Source organism: Somniosus microcephalus, chromosome 3, assembly GCF_052327205.1.
Source record: "Somniosus microcephalus isolate GS21.2 chromosome 3, FLI_Smic_1.0, whole genome shotgun sequence".
Taxonomy (NCBI): Eukaryota; Metazoa; Chordata; class Chondrichthyes; order Squaliformes; family Somniosidae; genus Somniosus; species Somniosus microcephalus.
This window is the reverse complement of record NC_140989.1, coordinates 74,243,113-74,264,769: the sequence shown is the minus strand read 5'-3', so window position 1 is coordinate 74,264,769 and position 21,657 is coordinate 74,243,113. Positions and strand designations below refer to the sequence as shown.

General features: G+C 48.7%; 1 protein-coding gene across 7 annotated transcripts in view; it reads right to left on the bottom strand.

The window, feature by feature from the left end:
- The window catches only part of ush2a (Usher syndrome 2A (autosomal recessive, mild)), a 1,396,947-nt gene that overhangs the window by 462,200 nt on the left and 913,090 nt on the right, over nucleotides 1–21,657 (bottom strand). For all 7 annotated transcript variants that reach the window (XM_085981146.1, XM_085981156.1, XM_085981149.1 and 4 more), the window contains one exon: nucleotides 19,982–20,610. In XM_085981146.1, coding sequence (XP_085837272.1) covers nucleotides 19,982–20,610 — 629 coding nt within the window. The remainder of the gene's footprint in view (nucleotides 1–19,981; nucleotides 20,611–21,657) is intronic.

Here is a 21,657-nt window from a genome sequence, read left to right as displayed (position 1 = left end):
AGAGACTGGACAAGGGGAGAAAAGCCTGTTCTTGCCCTATGGAACTTATCTCTTCCTATCTTGACTCTATCTTTTCTCCCCTTGTCCAGTCTCTTCCCACCTACATCCGCGACTCTTCGGACGCCCTCCGCCACTTTAACAGTTTCCAGTTTCCTGGCCCCAACCGCTTCCTTTTCACCATGGATGTACAATCCCTCTACACCTCCATCCCCCACCCGGATGGCCTGAGGGCGCTCCGTTTCTTCCTTGAACAGAGGCCCGACCAGTCCCCATCCACCACGACCCTCCTCCGCCTGGCTGAACTTGTTCTCACATTGAACAACTTCTCCTTTAACTCCACTCATTTCCTCCAAATCAAAGGTGTTGCCATGGGTACCCGCATGGGTCCTAGCTATGCCTGCCTTTTCGTGGGCTATGTGGAACAATCTTTGTTCCAGTCCTACTCGGGTTCCCTCCCTCACCTCTTTTTCCGATACATTGATGACTGTATCGGTGCCGTTTCCTGCTCTCGCCCCGAACTTGACAATTTCATTCACTTTGCCTCCAATTTCCACCCTTCCCTCAACTTCACATGGTCCATCTCGGACTCTTCCCTTCCCTTCCTCGACTTCTCCGTCTCCATCTCTGGGGATAGGTTATCGACCAATATTCATTACAAGCCCACTGACTCCCACAGCTACCTGGATTACACTTCCTCCCACCCCGCTTCCTGTAAGGACTCTATTCCATTCTCCCAGTTTCTCCGCCTCCGCCGTATCTGCTCCGACGACGCCACCTTCCACACCAGTGCTTCAGACATGTCTTCCTTTTTCCGCAACCGAGGATTCCCCTCTACCGTGGTTGACGCTGCCCTCGACCGTGTCAGTTCTATCTCCCGCACTTCTGCCCTCACCCCTGCCCCTCCCTCCCGGAACCACGATAGGGTTCCCCTTGTCCTCACCTTTCACCCCACCAGCCTGCACATTCAACGGATCATCCTCCGGCATTTCCGCTACCTCCAAAGTGATCCCACCACCAAACGCATCTTCCCCTCCCCTCCCCTCCCCTTTCAGCATTCCGCAGGGACCACTCCCTCCGAGACACCCTAGTCCACTCCTCTATCACCCCAAACAGCCCTTCCCCTTCGCCTGGCACCTTCCCGTGCAAGCGGAGGAGATGTAACACCTGCCCCTATACCTCCCCCCTTCCCACTGTCCAGGGCCCCAAACACCCCTTCCAGGTGAAACAGAGATTTACTTGTACTTCTCGCAATCTAGTATAATGTATTCGCTGCTCACGATGCGGTCTCCTCTACATTGGGGAGACCAAACGCAGATTGGGTGACCGCTTTGCGGAACACCTCCGCTCAGTCCGTAAGGGTGACCCCGAGCTTCCAGTCGCCTGTCATTTTAATTCACCGCTCCATTCCCACTCGGACCTCACCGTCCTTGGCCTCTTGTATTGTTCCACGGAAGCTCAACATAAACTCGAGGAACAGCACCTCATCTTCCGATTAGGCAGTCTGCAGCCTTCCGGACTCAATATCGAGTTCAACAATTTCAGATCATAAGCTCGGCCCCCATTTCATTTTCTCTTGTAATTGTTCCACTCCTTTCCCCCCCACCTTTCCTTTTGTTTCTCTCTCACACCTGGCAGCTATCTTTTGCCCTACTAGTACACTTTACACCTAATCCCAGCCTATTCCCATCTCGTCCAGCTTCTGATCTCTTTTACTTCTTTTGTTTCTTTTATTCTTTTGTCTGATCACAGCCCTGCCTTCGATCTAGTTTCTTTCCTTTCCAGTTTTGAAGAAGGGTCCAACCCGAAATGTCAACTCAAATTTCTCTCCACGGATGTTGCCTGACCTGCTGAGTTTTTCCAGCATTTTCTGTTGTTATTTAGGTGGAAAGTAAGCTGTGAGGAGGACGCAAAGAAGCTGCAAAGGGATGGAGACTAGTTAAGTGAGTGGGCAAGAAGGTGGTAGATGGAGTGTAATGTGGGGAAGTGCGAAATTACCCACTTTGGTCGGAAGAATGGAAAAGCAGAATAACTTTTAGAAGGTGAGAGACTAATAAATGTTGGTACGCAGAGGGATTTGGGGGTCCTTGTATACAAATCACAGAAAGTTAACATGCAGGTACAGCAAGCAATTAGGAAGGCAAATGGCATGTTCGCCGTTATTGCAAGGGGGTTGGAGTACAAGAGTAAGGAAGTCTTGCTGCAATTATATAGGGCTTTGGTGAGACCACACCTAGAGCACTGTGTACAGTTTTGATCTCCTTACTTAAGGAAGGATATATTTGCCTTAGAGATGGTGCAACAAATTTTCACTAGCTTGATTCCTGGAAGGAGAGGGCTGTCCTATGAAGAGAGATTGAATAGATTGGGCCTATATTCTCTGGAGTTTAGAAAAATGAGAAGTGATCTCATTGAAATGTATAAAATTCTTAGAGGGCTTGACAGGGTAGATGCTGAGAGGCTGTTTCCCCTGTCTGGGGAGTCTAGAATTAGGGGTCAGAGTCTCAGGATAAGGGGTCAGCTATTTAGGGCTGAGATGAGGAGAAACTTCTTCACTCAGAAGGTTGTGAATCTTTGGAATTCTCTACCCCAGAGAGCTGTGGGTGCTCAGTCAATGAGTATATTCAAGACAGTGATCGATAGATTTTTGGACAGTAAGGGAATCAAGGGATATGGGGATAGTGCAGGAAAATGGATTTGATGTACAAGTTCAGCTCTGAGCTTATTGAATGGCAGAGCAAGCTCAATGGACTGTATGTCCTACTCCTGCTCCTAGTTCCTATGTTCTTAAGTTCCTGACCATTCTACAGCATTTGACATGATTGGCTACACCATCTTCCTCCAACACTTTTCCTCAGTTCGCCAGCTCAGTGGGATGCCCTTGCATGTTTCCACTTCTATCTATTTGATCGTAGCTAGAACATCTCCAACAATGGCTTCTCTTCCCATCTCATGCCATTACCTCAGTGTCCTCCAAAGATCGTTAGCTTCCTCCTTTTCCTCATCTACATGCTGCCCCTTGGTGACATCATCCACAGATTAGGGCTGGGATTTTATTTAGCTCGGTGGGTCTGTGGCGGGATATGTTGGTGGCGGGTCCCGACCCCGCTGCTGGCTCCATCCTGCTCTGTGAAATGAATTTCCCTTGATTGGACTTATTAAACCCGCCCAGCACGTTTCCTGGCCAATTAGAGTAAGCGGGTCTGGTGACATCATCAGCCGGTTTCCTTAAAGGGACCATGTCCAAATTCATTTTGACCTTGAGGTGCTCCAAACACTGACAATGACTACACAAAGGCATAGGGCTGCACCCAGGCTCTCCCACAGCACGCAAGGAGGTCCTCTTCCGTTCCCATGGGTGGAAGAATCCTCCTCAGGAGATCAGCGCAGCTTGGTTGCAAATTGCACAGGAGGGCACAAGCAAGGATGTGGTCAGGAGGACCTGGGTGCAGTGCTGCAAACCTTTCAATTATCTCAGTAGATCACGAAACATTAGTACAAAGCCACACTCAAATTCATCCTGCTTTGCCACTCTTAACATCCCTATCACTCTGCCTTCCTTACCCTACTCCTGCACATCCTTACTCACACCAACCTACCTTACACCTCCACCCATCCCTCTCTATCTATATTATCACATCCCTATCTCACTAGCCACCCCTCACACTCATCCTACTGCAAGCATACCAACTAACAACACACAAGGGAAGGCACTTAGGTGTTTTATCCAATATTAATGTAAAGTTTCTGTTAATGTGGTGTCAAACACTGAAACCTATATTTTCAACACTCTGCGTTCTTGGGCAGATTTGTGTGCACCTTTGGAACTGGCTTAGTGAGACATAACGGTAGCCCCCGCAATGGTGATGAGTGTAAAAGGAATGGCTTGGACATTTTAGGGATGCTTTATGGTGTTGGTGTGGGGTGGTGACAATATGGCGCATCATAAGGCAGCCAGGGTGTACAGCTTCAAGTGAAATAAATCTGGCCATTGTGAGGCCTCCTCTGGCCTCCTGGGCAGCAATGTGCTCGGGTGCTGATTCCTTCTGTTCTGTGCAGCATCAGTTGATTGCAGAGAGGGCTGGTGTGTTGTTAGTGCTCTTGGTGTGCGAGGTGCTGCTGTTGTTGGGGCTGATCGTGGTGGGATTCTGAGGACAAAGGTGAGAGCGTATAAAGGGCACCCATGCTGATGTAATAGATGGCAGGTGAAGTAGAGATGACAGCAGCGATCTGTCAATGGTGAGAGAGGTAATGAGATCAGACTGGATGGAGACTTATGTAAAGACTTGCAGCATGCTGAATCTGTTGTGGAAATGCAGTGAGGAACAGCTTGTGCCTGAGGGAATATATCTCTGTAAGGTGGGAGCTTTTACTTTACGTTTGAAGCTGTCAACTCATCAGCTGATTCAATGGCCACTGAACTCCCGCCTCAGCTTGACAAACGTGGTCCACGACCAGCGTAGACCCTGTGGGCGATCTGTCAAATGCAAATGGTAAGCTGAAAATCATTCTTAAGTGGCTCCTAACAAGCCACTAATTACCTGAATTGGGTCGCCCGCCGCTGTGTGTCGGGTCCGCTCAGCGCTGACAGACCTGACATCGGGAAAGGCGCGTGGGAGCGAGTTGACAGCTGGTTCCTGACCCGGTCAAAAATATCAAATTTCTGACCCGACCCACCACCAATCCCATCCGCTGACCCCCCGGAAAATTCCGGCCATGGAGTCAGTTTCCACATGTTCGCTGTCGACACCCAGCTCTACCTCTCTTGACCCCTCTACAGACTCTGTGTTGTTAGACTGCTTGTCCGATATCCAATTTTGGATGAGCCGTAATATCCTCCAGTTAAATATCCTCTTTGGCCCCCCCGCCCAAACTCCATACCCTTGCCACTGATTCCACCCCCTTCCCAGTGCTGTCTCAGGCTGAACTAGGCTGTTTGCAATCTTGATGTCCTATTTAACCCTGAGCTCAGCTTCCAACTCCATCACAATGACCGCCTACTTCTACCTCCAGAATGTTCCCAGCCTCTGTCCTTGCCTCAGCACATCTGACACTGAAACCCTCATCTATGTCTTTGTTACCTCCAGACGAGACAATTCCAATGCTCTGTTGGACAGGACTACCATTCTCCAACCTGCATAAATTTTAGTTTATCCAAAACTAATAGTCCAGCTCACCCATCAGTCCTGTCCTTGCTCACCTACATTGGTTCCTGGTCCCGACTGCCTTATATTTAAGTTTCTCATTGTCGTGTTTGAATCCCTTTATGGATTTGCCTCTCCCTGTCTCTGTACCCTCCTCCAGCCATGCAACCTCCGCCGCCCCCCGCGCCACCGCCCCCCCCCCCACCATGAACTCTCTGTTCTTCTGAATCTGGCCTTTTCTGTATCCCCCTTCCCTTCCCCGCACCATTAGTGGCCATGCCTTCGGTCATCTGCACCCCACGCTCTGGAATTCCCTTGCTAAGCCCTTCTGCTTCTCATCTCCCCTCTCTTCATTTAAGACCCTATTTGACCAAGCTTTTGGTCACCCCCTCCCAATATCTCCATCTTTGTATCGGCGTCCATTTGTGTCTGATTATGTTTCTGTGATGCACCTTGGGACATTTTGCTACGTTAAAGGCACTCTTAAATGCAAGTTGTTGTAATTTGGTAGTAAAAGAATGTCTGAAATTATACTCTGTGAGTATTAGTGTATGCTTAATATCTTCATATGAAATTCCTTTATTTTGTTACTTGAATAAAGATGTTCAATTTTATAAACACACCTTTGATAAAATAGCAGATAAAGTAATTTCATTAACATATTTTAGAGTCTGATTTTTAACATAATGGATGGAAATTTGTGGGGATCGTGCCCGTGATTTACTAAAATAAACTCCAGCAGGCACAGCTCCCCACCGGGAATGCAATTTCATTAAATCAGATCATGATATTCACCCAATGTCATCGCAAACCCGACGGCCCTGAAATTACATTGTAGGGTACGAGTGTACAAATGCTGGTGCATTCAGCTGAAATTTCTCTCACCGCTATTTTAGCAACGGCATTAACCAGTTCAAAATAAATGGTCGTTATAAATAAATCAATCTTTGCTAAAGCAACAGAGAGAAATTTCAGGGCTGTAGTTTTAAAGAAATTGAAACTATAACATCATAACCAGACAACAATTTAAAAATAAAGTACAGCTGGGGTTGCAAGGTGCTACTGCACATTGATGTCTCAACAGACTGCTGTAGAATGCCAGGACTTGGGTTCACATTTGCAATTTAATTCATGAACACAGAAATTATGCCAAGTGATAGTAGTGTATGAACGCTTAACATGTTTGTGCTTTGTAATAGGGGCCTGGGTCCTTCGCTTCCCCATAATAATACAATGCTAGACACCGCAGGCAGGTAATATGACAGCTTCAGCGCATCACGTGCTTGCCCCTCGTACTATCGGGTGCAGAGGCCTGAGCCCTATGATGTGCTGGGGGCATCTAGCGCACCCCAATGCGGGTGGTGTGCATAGCAGTTGTTGTGTATGTACCTTTAAGAGAATAACTGGTATCAGACTGCAGTACCGGCAGTGACCACCCCTGTATAAAAGGCGCTAGAGAGCCTCTGTTGTTTAGTTTCGTTATTGACTTCCACCAGTAAAGATCTGTTTGTTTTCTCTCCTGCTGGTCCGTGTCTGCAGAGCTGGAGAATCTGGAGAAGGCGGGCGTGTTGTCTAAGGTCGACTGGAGCGAGTGGGCGACACCCATCGTTCCTGTCATGAAGAAAACGTTAAGCAATAAGTCCGGAGAGCCAAGGAAGATTCGCATCTGTGGGGATTTCAAGGTGACGGTGAACCCTGTCCTTCGCACAGTACAATATCCTCTTCCAAGGATAGAAGACATCTTCGCCTCGCTGTCTGGAGGAAAGCGTTTTATAAAAATTGACCTGGCACAAGCATATTTGCAGATGGAGGTTGAAGAGTCCTCTAGGAAGTATCTCACGATAAACACTCACAAAGGTCTTTACCAGTATCATCGATTGGTATTCGGAGTAGCATCGGCTCCGGCGATATGGCAAAGAGCGATGGAACAAGTCCTGCAAGGGATTCCGGGGACTCAGTGTTACTTGGACGACATCCTTGTAACAGGTGAAGATGACAGTGAACACCTTAACAACCTAGAACAGGTGCTCACTAGACTACGGGAACATGGGCTGCGAGCCAACCGCCCCAAGTGCGAATTTTTTAAGAAACAGATACCGTATTGTGGCCACGTGATTGATGAAGAGGGGTTACATAAGTCCCCTGACAAAATTGAAGCGGTTGTTAAGGCCCCAGCGCCTGAAAATGTGTCGCAACTGAGGTCATTCCTCGGGTTGGTGAATTACTATCATAAGTTTTTGCCGAATTTGTCGACAATTCTGCACCCGCTGAACGCCCTGCTACGAACGGGGGTAGCATGGAAATGGAGCGATGATTGTAAGCGTGCTTTTCGGAAGAGCAAGGACTTAATCACTTCAAAGGAAGTATTGGCTCACTACAACCCAGCACTGCCAATCAGGCTGGCGTGTGATGCGTCTCCCTACGGCATTGGGGCGGTACTGTCACATAAATTCCTTGATGGTTTGGAGAGGCCGATAGCTTTTGCGTCACGCTCGTTAACTTCTGCCGAGCGTAACTACGCCCAGATTGACAGAGAGGCCCTCAGCCTAGTGTGGGGGGTGAAGAAGTTCAATCCATTTTCAACCCTCAGAAGGGCGTACCGATGATGACAGCACAACGGCTACAGAGATGGTCCCTTTTCCTAGGGGCACACCAATATGACATCGAGTACAAAGGAACTAAACAGCATGGAAATGCTGATGGATTGTCACGTCTACCATTGCCAACGGTGGAAGAAGAAGACCTTGCAGTGGATCCAATGGAGTTATTCCACTCGACCATAGTCGAATGTCTTCCTGTGACGAATGCAAACATAGAAAAGGAAACACGGAATGACCCGACACTATCACGGGTCTATGATTTAACGGTGAAGGGATGGCCAGCACATGGCGAACCACTGCTGCCAGCATTCTCGCCGAGAAGAGAACAGCTGTCAGTGTGCAGAGGAACCTTGATGTGTGGATCCAGAGTAGTAATTCCACCTAAGTTGACGGATAGAGTGCTCAATGAGCTTCATGAGGGTCATCTGGGTGGGGTAAAAATGAAGAGCTTAGCCAGAGCGTTTGTGTGGTGGCCGGGAATCGATAGAGAAATCGAAGAGATGACCAAAAGCTGTGCAGGATGCCAGAAGGTCCAAAACGCCCCACCACAAGCTCCTCTGCATCCATGGGAGTGGCCCTCATCTCCATGGCAAAGGGTGCACATTGATTTTGCTGGTCCCTTCATGGACTCGATGTTTTTAATTGCGGTGGATGCACATTCAAAGTGGCCAGAGGTAATAAAAATGTCCTCAACCACCACGGAAAAAACTATCACAGTTTTACGAACCATATTCGCCAGGAATGGGCTGCCTGAACAGATTTGCTCTGACAATGGACCACAGTTTGTGTCTGAAGAGTTCCAGAGGTTCTTAAAGAACAATGGTGTTAAGCATTACACATCTGCCCCATATCATCCAGCCACTAATGGATTGGCCGAGAGGTTTTTCCAAACATTCAAGAAGGTTATCAAGGCAATGTGTAATGAAGAGATACCCCTACAACACAAGGTGGACAACTTCTTGTTTGCCTACCGGAATGCGACACATGAGGTTACCAACCAAACTCCAGCCATGATGTTCTTCAATCGAAGACTACGATGCCGCTTGGATTTGGTTAAGCCAAACGTCCGAAGAGATGTGGAGAACAGGCAGTTTCAGAATATGAATGAAAGGCCGACCAGGAGTTTTAAGATAGGGCAACCAGTTTTGGCCCGGGACTACCGCACTGAGAAATGGCAGCCAGGAACGATTTGTACACGACAAGGACCTCTCATGCATACCGTGGACATTGGGGAGAGCATTGTAAGACGCCATGCTGACCAGATTCAAGAGTCACTGGAAAACGTCAACTCCACACCACGATCTGATACACCTGGTAATGAAATCGACGTTCCAATTGCAGCTACCGCAGAACCGGTAATATTGGAAGCAGATGAACCAAACAACGACATTGATTCCGACTCAACATTGCCAGAAGAACCTGTTACCCCAAAGAGGCGTTATCCAGACAGAATCAGGAAGTCTCCTCAAAGACTGAACTTATAATTGCTTAAACTTAACCAATGTATCTAGCAACAGTAATTGTGATTGTAATTCGTTATCATTTAGTTGTTAAATGAATGTTATGTACTGTTTATCTAAAAGGGGAGGAATTGTTGTGTATGTACCTTTAAGAGAATAACTGGTCTCAGACTGCAGTACCGGCAGTGACCACCCCTGTATAAAAGGCGCTAGAGAGCCTCTGTTTAGTTTCGTTATTGACTTCCACCAGTAAAGATCTGTTTGTTTTCTCTCCTGCTGGTCCGTGTCTCAATCATTCATGGACTTAACAGTAGCTTGTGCACTAGGCTCGTTTGGCTCAGAAGCTTGATGTAAACTAGCCGGCTATCCCATAATGTGGCTGGAGTGCCTGAACACTGCTCCAGCTGCGTAGTGGCCACTTTGTATGGGCACTGATGGCGAGATCACCGTCAAAGGGAAACAAATGCTGTCACTTCTGTATTCTTGCCTGGTTCCCCCACTGACAACCCTACCCGTGTCCGGCCCCCCCGGCCCATGGAGTAAAATTGCCTGCTGCACAACAGGCACCTGGCAGCCCTGCACTATGGTGCTGGCACCTGACTTTGCAGCATTAGGACTGTCATTATATCACGAGCAGTATGCCAGCAGTACTATAAAATTGTGCATTCTGTCGCCTGCTCTATTAACAGAGTTGTCAATATTGCCAACAGTATTTTATAGGTTAAAGAGAGAAAGAGACATACAAAGAAAGAATTTCTAAATTTGCCGATGACACCAAACTTGGGTTTGTTGCAAACTGTGATAATGATACCAATTGACTGCAACAGGACATAGAAAGGCTAGCAGAATGGGCAAGTGGCAGATGGAATTTAATACAGAGAAGTGTGAGGTGATGCATTTTGGCAGAAGGAACAGGGAGAGGAACAGTTTTAAAGAGTGTGCAGGAACAGAGGGACCTGGGAGTTAATGTGCATGGGTCCCTGAAGGTGGCGGGACATATTAAGAGAATGGTTAGCAAAGCATATGGGATCTTGGGCTTCATAAATAGAGGTATTGAGTACAAAAGCAGAGAAGTTATGCTGAACCTTTATAAAGCGCTGGTTAGGCCACAACTGGAGTATTGTGTCTAGTTCTGGTCACCATACTTTAGGAAGGATGTGAAGGCCCTTGAGAGGGTGCAGAGGAGATTTACCAGAATGGTTCTGGGGATGGGGGATCTTAGCTACAAAGACAGGTTGGAGAAGCTGAATTAGTTTTCATTAGAGCAAAGGAGGTTGAGTGGTGATTTGATAGAGGTATACAAGATTATAACGGGTTTGTATAGGCTAGACGGGAAAGGCTGTTCCCACTAGTTGATGGTACAAGGACCAGAGGACACAGATTTAAGGTTTTGGGCAAGAGATACAGGGGGGATGTGAGGAAAAACTTTTTTATGCAGCGAGTGGTGAGGACCTGGAACTCGCTGCCGACGGAAGTGGTGGAAGCGGACAAACGCAATGTTTTCAAGGGGAGACTGGATAGGCACTTGAGGGAAATAAACTTGCAGGGCTACAGGGATAGAGCGGGGGAATGGGACTGACTGGATTGCTCTACAGAGAGCCGGCACGGACTCAATGGGCCAAATGGCCTCCATCTGTGCCGTTATGACTCTATGACAATGAGATAGAAAATTGTTCCGAAAGGCATATAGACTAGGATACATGCAGAGAGAGAAAAATATAGAAACAATATGATAATCATACACAAAACAGAGTCAGAGGGAAGGAGAGACTTACAGAAAGAGGAAGTAAATATCAAAAAGGTTATAATAGTGTAAATAGTGATAGATTATTTCCACTGCTCAATGTGAGGGCACACATTTTAGATCATCACAACAAGAATTAAAGAGGCTTGGTGGAAAAACTTCTTTACACATAGGGTAGTTGGAATGTGACATTCTCTGTCACAAATCATTGTTGAAGCAGTGTTCATAAATTCTTTTAAAAGGGGAATTAAATAGTTGCTTGCAAGTGGAATATTAAAGAGTACGGGAAGCAAGTAGGAGAGTGGAATTGGAATAGTTGACTGGAAATTTGAAACAAAAGTGGGAAATGCTGTAAATACACATCAGATGCATACTTCTGTTTTCAGTTCTGATGAAGGTCAACACCCAAAATGTTAATCTCTCTTTACTGATGCTGACAGATCTGCTCTGTATTTCCAATGTTTTCTGTGAATTGATTTTCTCTAATTGTTTTCCTGAACAAAGTAAATACACTATTCTAAATAATGCAATCAGACTCTATTCCTACATTCCTGCTATTATGACTCAGGGACAGGAGAACTGCTTGTCCTATGGTTCTGTAACTGCAGGTTTGTAATCCACCAGAGACTGTCTCAACTTGCACGCTTGTATGTGCTTGATGAAAAAAAACAACTAAGGAGTCCTCTCACTCAGGCATGTTTGCAGTATTAAGTGTGCCTGAGATGTTTGTTGACCAAGGATTTGCAGAATAAAACCTGCATTCTCATTGGCCCACGGCTTCGGGCACTGGTATAATTATCTGGATGCTTAAAACCGCCCTCTTGTCCAAAACTATTCAAACCAGTCAACTGCTAAAGGCGCATTGTGTATTTAAACAACCAGAATTAACAGGAGGGGTATAAAAGGTGTATGGGCGATTACACTCAGGTTTCTCCTCCCCTCAATCTCTGTAAGGAAATGGCTAGCTTCTGCTCTGCAGTTCACCCTAACACCACCGCTGAGATTGCACTCTTAGGTCGCGACTTCACCAGCCGTGGTGAGTCTACCGCTGGAGTAGGTAGCAGCTTCAAACCCCACTCCTGACTTCATCCCGCCTCCTCCAAGTTATTTTGCCGTGATTGGGCTTGTTAAGCCTGCCCTGTGAGGTTCCCAGCCAATTAAAAGGAAACGGGTCTGATGGCATCATCTGATGACGTGTCATCAGCCAATTTCCTTAAAGGGACCATGTCCACATTCATTTTAACAGTTGTGCTGTCAGTGTTCTACAGCATTGAGGGGCTGCAAACATTGACAATCACTGCACAAAGGTGCACGACTGTACCCAGGCTCTCCCATGACTTATGGAGGGAGTCACAGCACGCAGGGAGGTTCTCTTCCCTTCCAATGGGCAGAAGAGACCTCCCCAGGACACCAATGCAGCCTAGCTACACATTGCACAGGAGGACACAAGCAGGGATGTTGTCGGGGTCCCTGGCTGCAGTGGCGCAAACCTTTCAATGATCTCAGTATATCACGAAATGTTACTGTAAAGTCATACTCAAACTCATCACATCCCCATCACTCTGCCTTCCCTACCCTACTCCTGCACATCCTTACTCACACCAACTTACCTTACACCTCCACCCATCCCTCTCTATCTACATTATCACTTCCCCATCTCACTAACCACCCCTCACTCTCACCCTCATCCTTGTCCAATCATTAAAACTAACAACACACAAGGGTAGGCACTTGTGTGCTTTAGCCAATGTTCGTGTAAAGTTTCTGTTAATGTGTTGTCAAGCATTGAAATCCTTACTTTCACCACTTTGCCTTCTTGGACAGATTTGTGTGCACCTTTGAAAATGTCTTAGTGAGTTCCAGTGAATGGTGAGACATAACGTCCTCCCCCACTCCCAGTGAGTGTGAAAGGAATGGCTTGGACATTGTAGGGATGCTTTATAATGCTGGTGTGGGGTGGTGCTAACCTGGTACATCATGTGCCAGCCAGGGTGTACAGCGTTAAATGAAGCAAATCTGGACATGGTGAGGCCATCGCTGCATCCCGGGCAGCAATGTGCACGGGTGATTATGCCCTGTGTCTAGTGCAGCATCAGTTGACTGCAGAGAAGGTTGCTGTTGTTGTTGGTGCTGCTGGTGTGCCCGGTGATGCTGGTGTTGGGGCTGATTGTGGTGGGATTCTGAGGACCAATGTGAGATTTTTTCAAGGGCATCGATGCTGATGTAATAGATGGCAGGTGAACTTGAGATGACGGAAGCGATCTGTCAATGGTGAGAGAGGTTGTTCCAATGAGGTGACGCTGAATAGAGAGTTTGCTCTAAACACTTGTAAGCTGCATAAAGGTCAATCTGTCTTCTAAATGCAGTAAGCAACAGCTTCGAACCTTGGAAAGTGAAGACCTATGAAATGGGAGCTTTCATCGACCATTTTCAGCTGTCAGGTTAGTAAATCATTCCATGCTGACACAACACCTGACCTACTTACCTGACGTGATTCCCTCGCTCCAGGAAACTTGTGGAAAAGCTGGTAAAATGGTAAGTACATGGTAAAATGGTGCTTAACTACCTTTTAACAAGCTTTTAAATATCTAAATTGGCTGACCCGCCACTTGGTGTCGAGTCTGTTCTGTTCAGCGATGACAGACCCGACACTTGGGAAACTGACAAGGCGGCGGGTTTACAGCAGGATACCGACCCGCTGTCAATCTTTTTGATTTTGACCGAGGACCCGCCTCCAAACCCACACTCTGAGTGCTGGCAAAATTCCGGCCTTACTGTGGAATAGGAACTGCAGGAACAACTCTACATTCTATCAGCTCATGATACTACATATTATAGGGCAGAGTTTGCTCCCTCTGCGCCATTAGACAGAAGAAGCATACCTAAAGTATGCTGCTCCTGCCAGGCCTGAGATTACTGGGATTTCCTGTTGTAGGCCATTTAAATGGCCTGGGGTCAGCCTCGGCACAGGCTTGCCATTTGCAGGCCTTAGTGCCAGTGGTAGGGGAAGGAAAATCAGGGACAGTTGCACGCCTCTCAGAACTACAGCTGCACCTCTGGCTTCGGAGATCAGGACCTTCTGGCTACTGGTGGAGGTCGACAGTTAAAATTCAATTAAAAGATCCTTGAAGAACGGGGGAGGGGGGTGACCAATCACTGAATCTAATGTTAATTTGCAGTCTATAAGCTTGCCTTGAAGCACCCTGTAGACACTCCAGTTGGTGCACATCCAGGGGCAGGCCACAGTGCAAGGCTTTCTGGGTACCCTTGTCCCCAGCTGACCAGCAAGTAAGCAACATGAAAATCAAGAAAGAAGGGTGGGAATGCATCCTCCTATCCTCGCTACAATTGCTTCGTCTGACATGCACCTGCTGCAGACACAAGCCAAGCTCTACCTCCCAGGAAATCCCTGGAAATTCCAGGGCAATGTGGAGACTTTGTGATCTGAGTCGCTCCCTCTTCTCACTAATGTTTGCACCTGGTGAACTGGAAAATTCGCCCTTCATACTCTATAGAACACCACGCACGTGTCTTATCCCAATTGAAGTAATAGTCTTAAATAACATCATTTACTGTAGCTACTACTACAGATTAATAGGCCAGGCAGCATCCGTGGAGAGAGAAACAGAGTTAACGGGGGCGATTTTGTCAGCCCTGGGGAGGCGGGTTTGGAGGCGGGACTGCTGGGAAAATGGCAGAATCTGGGGGCGGGTACCCATCCTGCCTCCGTGCCATCTTCCCAGGAGGTGGGTACCTGACCCGCGCCGGGTCCCGTCTACCCGAGTCGGGAAGGGGATTATTGTCAATTAACTGCCTTTTAACAAGCAGTTAACAGGCAGTTTTTTGGCTAATCCCTATTTTGAGCCCTGAAGTGTGGGCTTCCCGACGGCTCCGAACCTCGCCATGGTCAGTGAGATGGGCCGTCAGTCTGCAGGGGTCGGAGGGGCCGAGATGTCCGGTGTGCAGGTGAGCGATGGGTGCATGTGTGCAGAGGTAAGTGTGTGAGGTGTTTATAAAGGCCTAGAAATTCAGTAAAGCCACGTTTGGGGCGCTACAGCATGGCGTTCGCTAACTTTTGCGCCCGGCGCAACTTAGCGCCACCTTTGCTGATATTCAGTTGCATCGCCCCAAGAGGTTGCTGCTGCGCTAAAGCAGGCGCTGCACGACTATCATTAGGCGCTAAGCCGGCGATCCGGGGCGCAAACACTGAAGGCGGGCGCAGCGCAGGTGCGGCGAGTTGCTCATTGAGGGCAAACAGTCAGGCGCCGGTCAGCACTTAAAGGGGGAGGGTGGAATTGTTTGGCTGCCACGCCCTGCACACTGCAACCCTAAGGCAAGGCCTGAACACTGCTTCTGGAACTGCTCCACGCCCAGGAGAATGGAGAAAGCCAGGGAGAGAGCGCAGCGCTTCGGCGAGGGTGACCTGAAGCTGCTGGTTGGCGCAGTGGACCGCAGGCGCCATATCCTCTTCCCTGAGGGTGGCAGAAGGCCGCTGCTCGCCGAATATCGGAAAGCATGGAGGGAGGTGGCAAACGGGGTCACATCCAACAGCGTGGTTGGCAGGACACCAACCCAATGCCGGAAAAAATTCAACGACCCTCACTCGGGTTGTCAGGGCGAGTACCCTTTCCAGTATCCTCCTCATCCCTGCATGTGCACCTCACTTTATGGCCAAAGGGGCCTGAAAGCCCTAATGGCCAGCCCTCATCCAGCAGCTATGGGACTGTCATGAAAAGCACTTGCACATTCAGGACTTTAGACACGGTCAGGGCTATTCGACCATGGGAGGCAGTGCAGGCGAGATCAGGGCTTGACACTGTCAGGGCTATTCGACCATGGGAGGCAGTGCAGGCGAGATCAGGGCTTCACACTGTCAGGGCTATTCGACCATGGGAGGCAGTACAGGCGAGATCAGGGCTTGACACTGTCAGGGCTATTCGACCATGGGAGGCAGTGCAGGCAAGATCAGGGCTTGACACTGTCAGGGCTATTCAACCATGGGAGGCAGTGCGGGCAAGATCAGGGCTTGGCACTGTACTTAGAGGCCGTCCTTTCTCTTGCAAGGCAAGCTGGTGCATAACAGAAGACAGCAGCGACAGATTGGGGGAGGCCGTCCTGACCTGAAACAGCTGAGTGACCTCGAGCAGCGAGTGGAGCGGACCATGGCAGGCCGGCTGAGTGGCCCCGTCGCCACTGGAGATGCTGACCCTGTTCTGGGCACCAATGGTAAGGTCATCACCTTTTTGACCTCTCTCTTTCCACTTGCGCCTCACACCAGCATCCTTTGCCACTATCGAACCAATGCAGTGCACAGCAGCACTCATGCCTCCCTTGCTGCCGCCCTGTCCTCACTCTAAAGCAACTCTTGTGCCTCCCTGCTTTCAGATGGTGACTCGCCAGGTGAGGAGGCGGCCCCTCAAGCTGGCACTGTGTCTGAGTCAGACATAGAGGAGGAGGAAGAGGAAGCCGGCCCATCAGGGACACCCTCAGCCGAGGCAGCCCATGGCCATGATGGTGACACGTCTTCCCTGGAGGGGAGCAGGGGGGAAGGGTCAGAGGAGAGCGAAGCTCCGGGGACCAGCGGGCTGCAGCAATGCGGGAGGGGTGGGGGAAGCTCGGCGGCCTTCTCCCCGGAGGGTGAGTGCGGCCTCCAGTCCTGTTACGGTGAGCGCAGAGGAGGTGCGGCTCCTAGCGGAAATGGGCACCCAGGCTGATCGCAGGCACACTGAGCTCATGGCTGCAGTGGCAAGGATGCCTGACTCCATAGAGTCACTGGCAAGGAGTGTGCAGGAATTCGGGGCAGCACAGGTCAGGAGTCTGCAACAATTCAGTGCAGCACAGGCCAGGAGTCTGCAGGACTTCGCGGCAGCACAGGCTAGGAGTCAGCAGGACTTCGCTGCATCACAGGCGGCTTCTAGTCAAGTGCTCAGTTGTGCCGTGCATTCACTGGCTGTTGTCATGCAGACACAGATCAGGGCCACACGGGCACTAACTGCTGCCACCCTCGCTGGATCGGCCAGGCATCGCTGGGGCACTCACCGCGCCGCAGCAGCCCAGCAGTCTGTGGAGTTTTCACCAGGGAGTGTCTGTGATCTGTCAGGTTGGCAGCATTCCTGCAGCCAACACTGTCACTCCTCCATTGCAGCTGCCACCAGCCGTTGGACAGACTGATCCCACCCAAGCAGAGTTGGAGCAGTCAGCAGCCGGCCCCTCCAGGCCCAGAGATGGTCCAGGCTGACCCCCAAGGGCATCTGCCGTCTCACCATCTGACCCTCAGCAGCCTTCCCCCAGCCTTGTTGCAGCCACTGGGGTCCCATTGAGGAGGAGCTGCAGGGCGGGTAGGCCAGTCACGGAAGCGAGACGGCTCACCCTCGCAGGGGAAAAAGTAGAAGGTGTGGCCAAATGTTTTGTTTTATTTATAAAGGCCGAGACTGCTGTATTTCTTTTATATATAAAGGCCGAGACTGGTGTATTTCTGTTTTTGGGGGGGGTTTCTCCCCATTAGTTTGTCATGTGGGAAGGGCACAGAGGTATCACAGTAAAACATTTTCTTAAATCGCACTGTCCATGTTTTCTTTTGTAAGTCCTGGTTGCCCTGCTCGGCTGAGGGCTTGTGGAGTGGCTACATTCATCTTCTGCCATTGGCACAAGCCATTCCCTGAGAGGGGGCCTAGAACCGAGTTGCAATAAGCCGCCGACGGGCAGCCCTTGCACTTTCTGCCTCCCTCCCGTGCTGGTCCTCCTCCTCTGGTGGTCCTCCAATGTCTGCTGGCAGTGGCTGAGTCCTGCAGATAGCCAGGTTGTGCAGCATGCAGCACATGACAACGAAATGGGAGACTCGCTCAGTCGAGTACTGTAGGGCTCCCCCGGAACAATCCAGACAGCGGAACCGTTGCTTCAGCACGCCGATTGTTTGCTCAATGATGTTCCTGGTTGCTTGATGGCCGTCATTGTATCGCTCTTCAGCAGTGGTGCTGGGCGCACGGAGCGGGGTCATCAGCCAGGTGCTCAAAGGATAGCCTTTGTCCCCGAGAAGCCATCCTCGTGGGTGAGGCTGGGCCTCGAACATGTCTGCCACAGAAGTCTGGCGCAGGATGAAGGCATCGTGGCTGCTGCCTGGAAAGCGGGCATTGACAGCTAGGATGAGCTGCCTGTGGTCACACACCAACTGCACGTTGAGCGAATGGTAGCCCTTCTGGTTGCGGTAATCCTCAGCATTCTCTAGAGGTGCCCGCAAAGCCACATGCGTGCAGTCAATGGCGCCCTGCACCATGGGGAAGCCCGCTAATACTGCAAAGCCCATTGCACGCTCTTGCTGCTTGTCCACGGTCATGGAGAAGGAGATGAACTGATGTCTCCTTCTGAAAACGGCATTGGTCACCTGGCGGATGCAGCAATGTACCACGAACTGGGAGATGTTGGAAATGTCCCCAGTAGCGGATTGGAAGGAGCCGGTGGCATAGGAGTTGAGAGCCACCGTCACCTTCACTGCCACCGACAGAGACGTCCTGCTCCTCAGCTGTGGCTGCAGATCTCTGTGAAGCAGGTGGCAGATCTCAGTGGCCACCACCCTTCTGAATCACAGTCTCCGAACACACTGCTCCTCAGACATGTTCAGATATGAGAACTGCTGGCGGTATACCCTGGGTGGGTAAGGCCTCCTTTGCCGACGCCTGTTGGCCCTTCTCCGTCTGGCCATGACTGGCACTCTCTCACGGCGACTCTGAGCCCTTTGAATGCAATGGAGAAGCCCAACGTTTCCACCCATTGCAGCCCCCATTATATGTTTCCAATCAATGCTATGACACTGAAGTTAAAGACAAGTGCAAAGCTCTGACCTGAAGCCACAAGTACCTGTGCGAGTGTTGAGCCAAACCAGAAAGCTCTCTACCTTTGTCTCTCTCCAAATATCCGTCTCTCACAAAGAAGGAGTGGAGCAAAATGGCTGCCATTTATACTGCAGGAGGAGTCCCCTTTAATTAGCGCCCCCCCCGCGCCCCGCAGTGACTGGGAACCGTTCCCCTCTACCAGTCGCGGGGGGCGCCAGGCGCACAATAGGCCGGCGCCACTGAATTTCCTGTTCGGGGCGCCAGTTTTGCGCCGCCGCTAAATCTTAACTGAATTTCGCGCGAGGCGCAGATCACGCCGCGCCCGGGCGCTAGCCGCTTAGCGCCCCACTTCTCCTCCTCCTAAGGCGCTAGCGGCTGGCGCAAACAACTGAATTTCTAGGCCTTAAAGTGTTTTAATAAGTTTTACTTACCTTTACTTCTTCCTGCAGGCTTCCTCCCTTCAGGTTTCAGGAGTCGCTCAGCTCACCGGCACAGAAAGCAGATTGGCCGCTGAACTGTCAAAAGCTACAGCCTTCTGCTTTCTGGTCAGGAAGGCTTTCTAATTGAGTCTTGAGTAAAGACACAACTTAGAAGACAGATTGTCAGTGTTTGACAGCTTCACAGAGCTGTCAAACAATGACATTTCATCTGTCAATAGCTCTTGACAGATGAAACGTCACTCGCTGACGTCACCTGTAACCAGCTTTCTCTTAATTGGCCTGCTAAGCCCGCCCAGCGGGCTTAACAAGGTCAATCAAGGGAAAATAGCATGGGTTGGCCACAAGTCGGTGGAGGCGGGACTAAAACCCGACAAGTGGGAGTCCCGCCTCCAGAAGCTCCCCACTGACAAAATCCAGCCCAACATTTCAGGTCTGTGACCCTTCATCAGACAAAGGTTCACAGACCTGAAACGTTAACTCTGCTTCTCTCTCCACGGATGCTGCCTGGCCTGCTGAGCATTTTCTGTTGTTATTTCAGATTTCCAGCATCCGCAGTATTTTGCTATTGTACTACAGATTAATATATGCTTCAGTAAATAATAGTTCAAGGAAAATAAATACACAAGTGTAAATTACTCAGTGTTCTTCTTCCTGTGCAATTTCCTAAAATTAGGCAGGTAAAGATTAAAACTGAAAGATAAATGCAAACGCTTCACAATTGTTTGAGGTTAAATGAAATATATTGAAAGGAAATTGAATAAACTTACCTTAACTGAATTTGGACTCAGAACCTGGATGTGAGGTGGTTGTACTCCTGCAGGTCTTGAAGGTCTTGTGGTAACTTCTTTCCAAGCACTGCTATTTGTTCCTCCATTGATAGTGCTCACCAAGATCCTATATTCGTATGTAGTCCATGGGCTCAGGGCTATCGAATTATCCACATATCTCAGTGGTTGGCCAAACTTTTTAGTCACAAGGGTAAAAATCTCTTCTGTCCCCTTAACCTTTCTCTCTATAACTATGTTATCAATAACACCATTTGGATGGGCTGGGGGGTGCCATGATATGAGCACTGAGGTTGGAGTGTCTGAATAAAGTTCTGGATTAGAAATATCCTCAGGAGCCTTCGGAAGGGTTTGAACCACATGTGATGCTGGTGACAGAGAACATCCTGCTGATGTACAACTTTCTACTTGGAAAACATACATAGTGTATGGGCGTAGATGGGCTACAGAATAGCTGGTAATGTTGCCTGATAGTGTGACCAAACTGGAACCATTCTGATAAATTCGGTAATGAGTAATGTTACCATTACGCTGTGATGGATGTTGCCATATCACTAATAGACTTTGAGATTTGACTTTCAGCACAAGAGGTGGATCCATTGGCCCAGGTTCTGGAATAAAAAATAAATAAATATGGTGTAAGAAAGATTATTTATAAAAATGAGCTTAGTTTTCAATATATATTTGTCCATACCTTTAAATCCCTCTATTCCAATTCTCTGCCAAGAGGGCTAGTAGGTGATCTGCATCTGTGCTTGGAATACTGCGCTATAACTGGTGACTAGCAGTTGAGTGAGCCACCCTCTCATAAGTAATTGGCTGCCATCTGCTCTGCAGCTCCTCCTGATATTACAGGCGAGACTGCTGTGTCGTGGAAAAACTAGGTGCAGACCTATCTTATAACACTTAATGACACTACATATTAGTACACTGAAACACATACACCACTGATATGTCTAGAAATCTAAGCAATATTCTTAGATAACACCCCTTATTGTAGATGCTAAGACAGGTAATGCACAGCTCAGACAAAAGAGTTTTCACAAAATGAATGTACAAGCATATATTACCCAACATCTGCAGGATTTTGCTTTTACCCAGCTTTCTTTTTCCTGTAGGATTTCTACTACTAAATACTAGTTTTGGTAAAATACATACACAGCATAAACTACCAGCATTCTTTTTCCTAAATTAGGCATATTTTTGCTGTACTGAAAATAAATATATTAAAATAAATGTAGTTCCCCATAAACAGCAATCTCACCTGTACTGTCAGGAGGAGTTGCAAATCAGAAGCCAATCAATTTACCACAGGAAAAACCTAAAGATAAGTCACCTTGGTTCCTCGCTTAAGTGGATATTCTTCAAACATGAGCCTAAACAATAATTGTTTATTGGTGTAGCATCACAGCTGAGCCCCCTCCTATCCTTTCCAAAAGTGGTTACTGGATAGCAAACAGAAGAGAGAACCTTGACTAACATCAGGCAGCAGAGGTGCTACCAATTGTAACACCTAAAATGGTGATTAACTAAGATTAGCTAACTCGTCGTAGACCAGGAATGAAACCTGGGACCTTCTGGTATTTGTAGCTTTGTGCTATACTGGACAGTGCCTTTATCAACTTGGCCACTGGGGGAATGATTAGAATGTCTAGCTG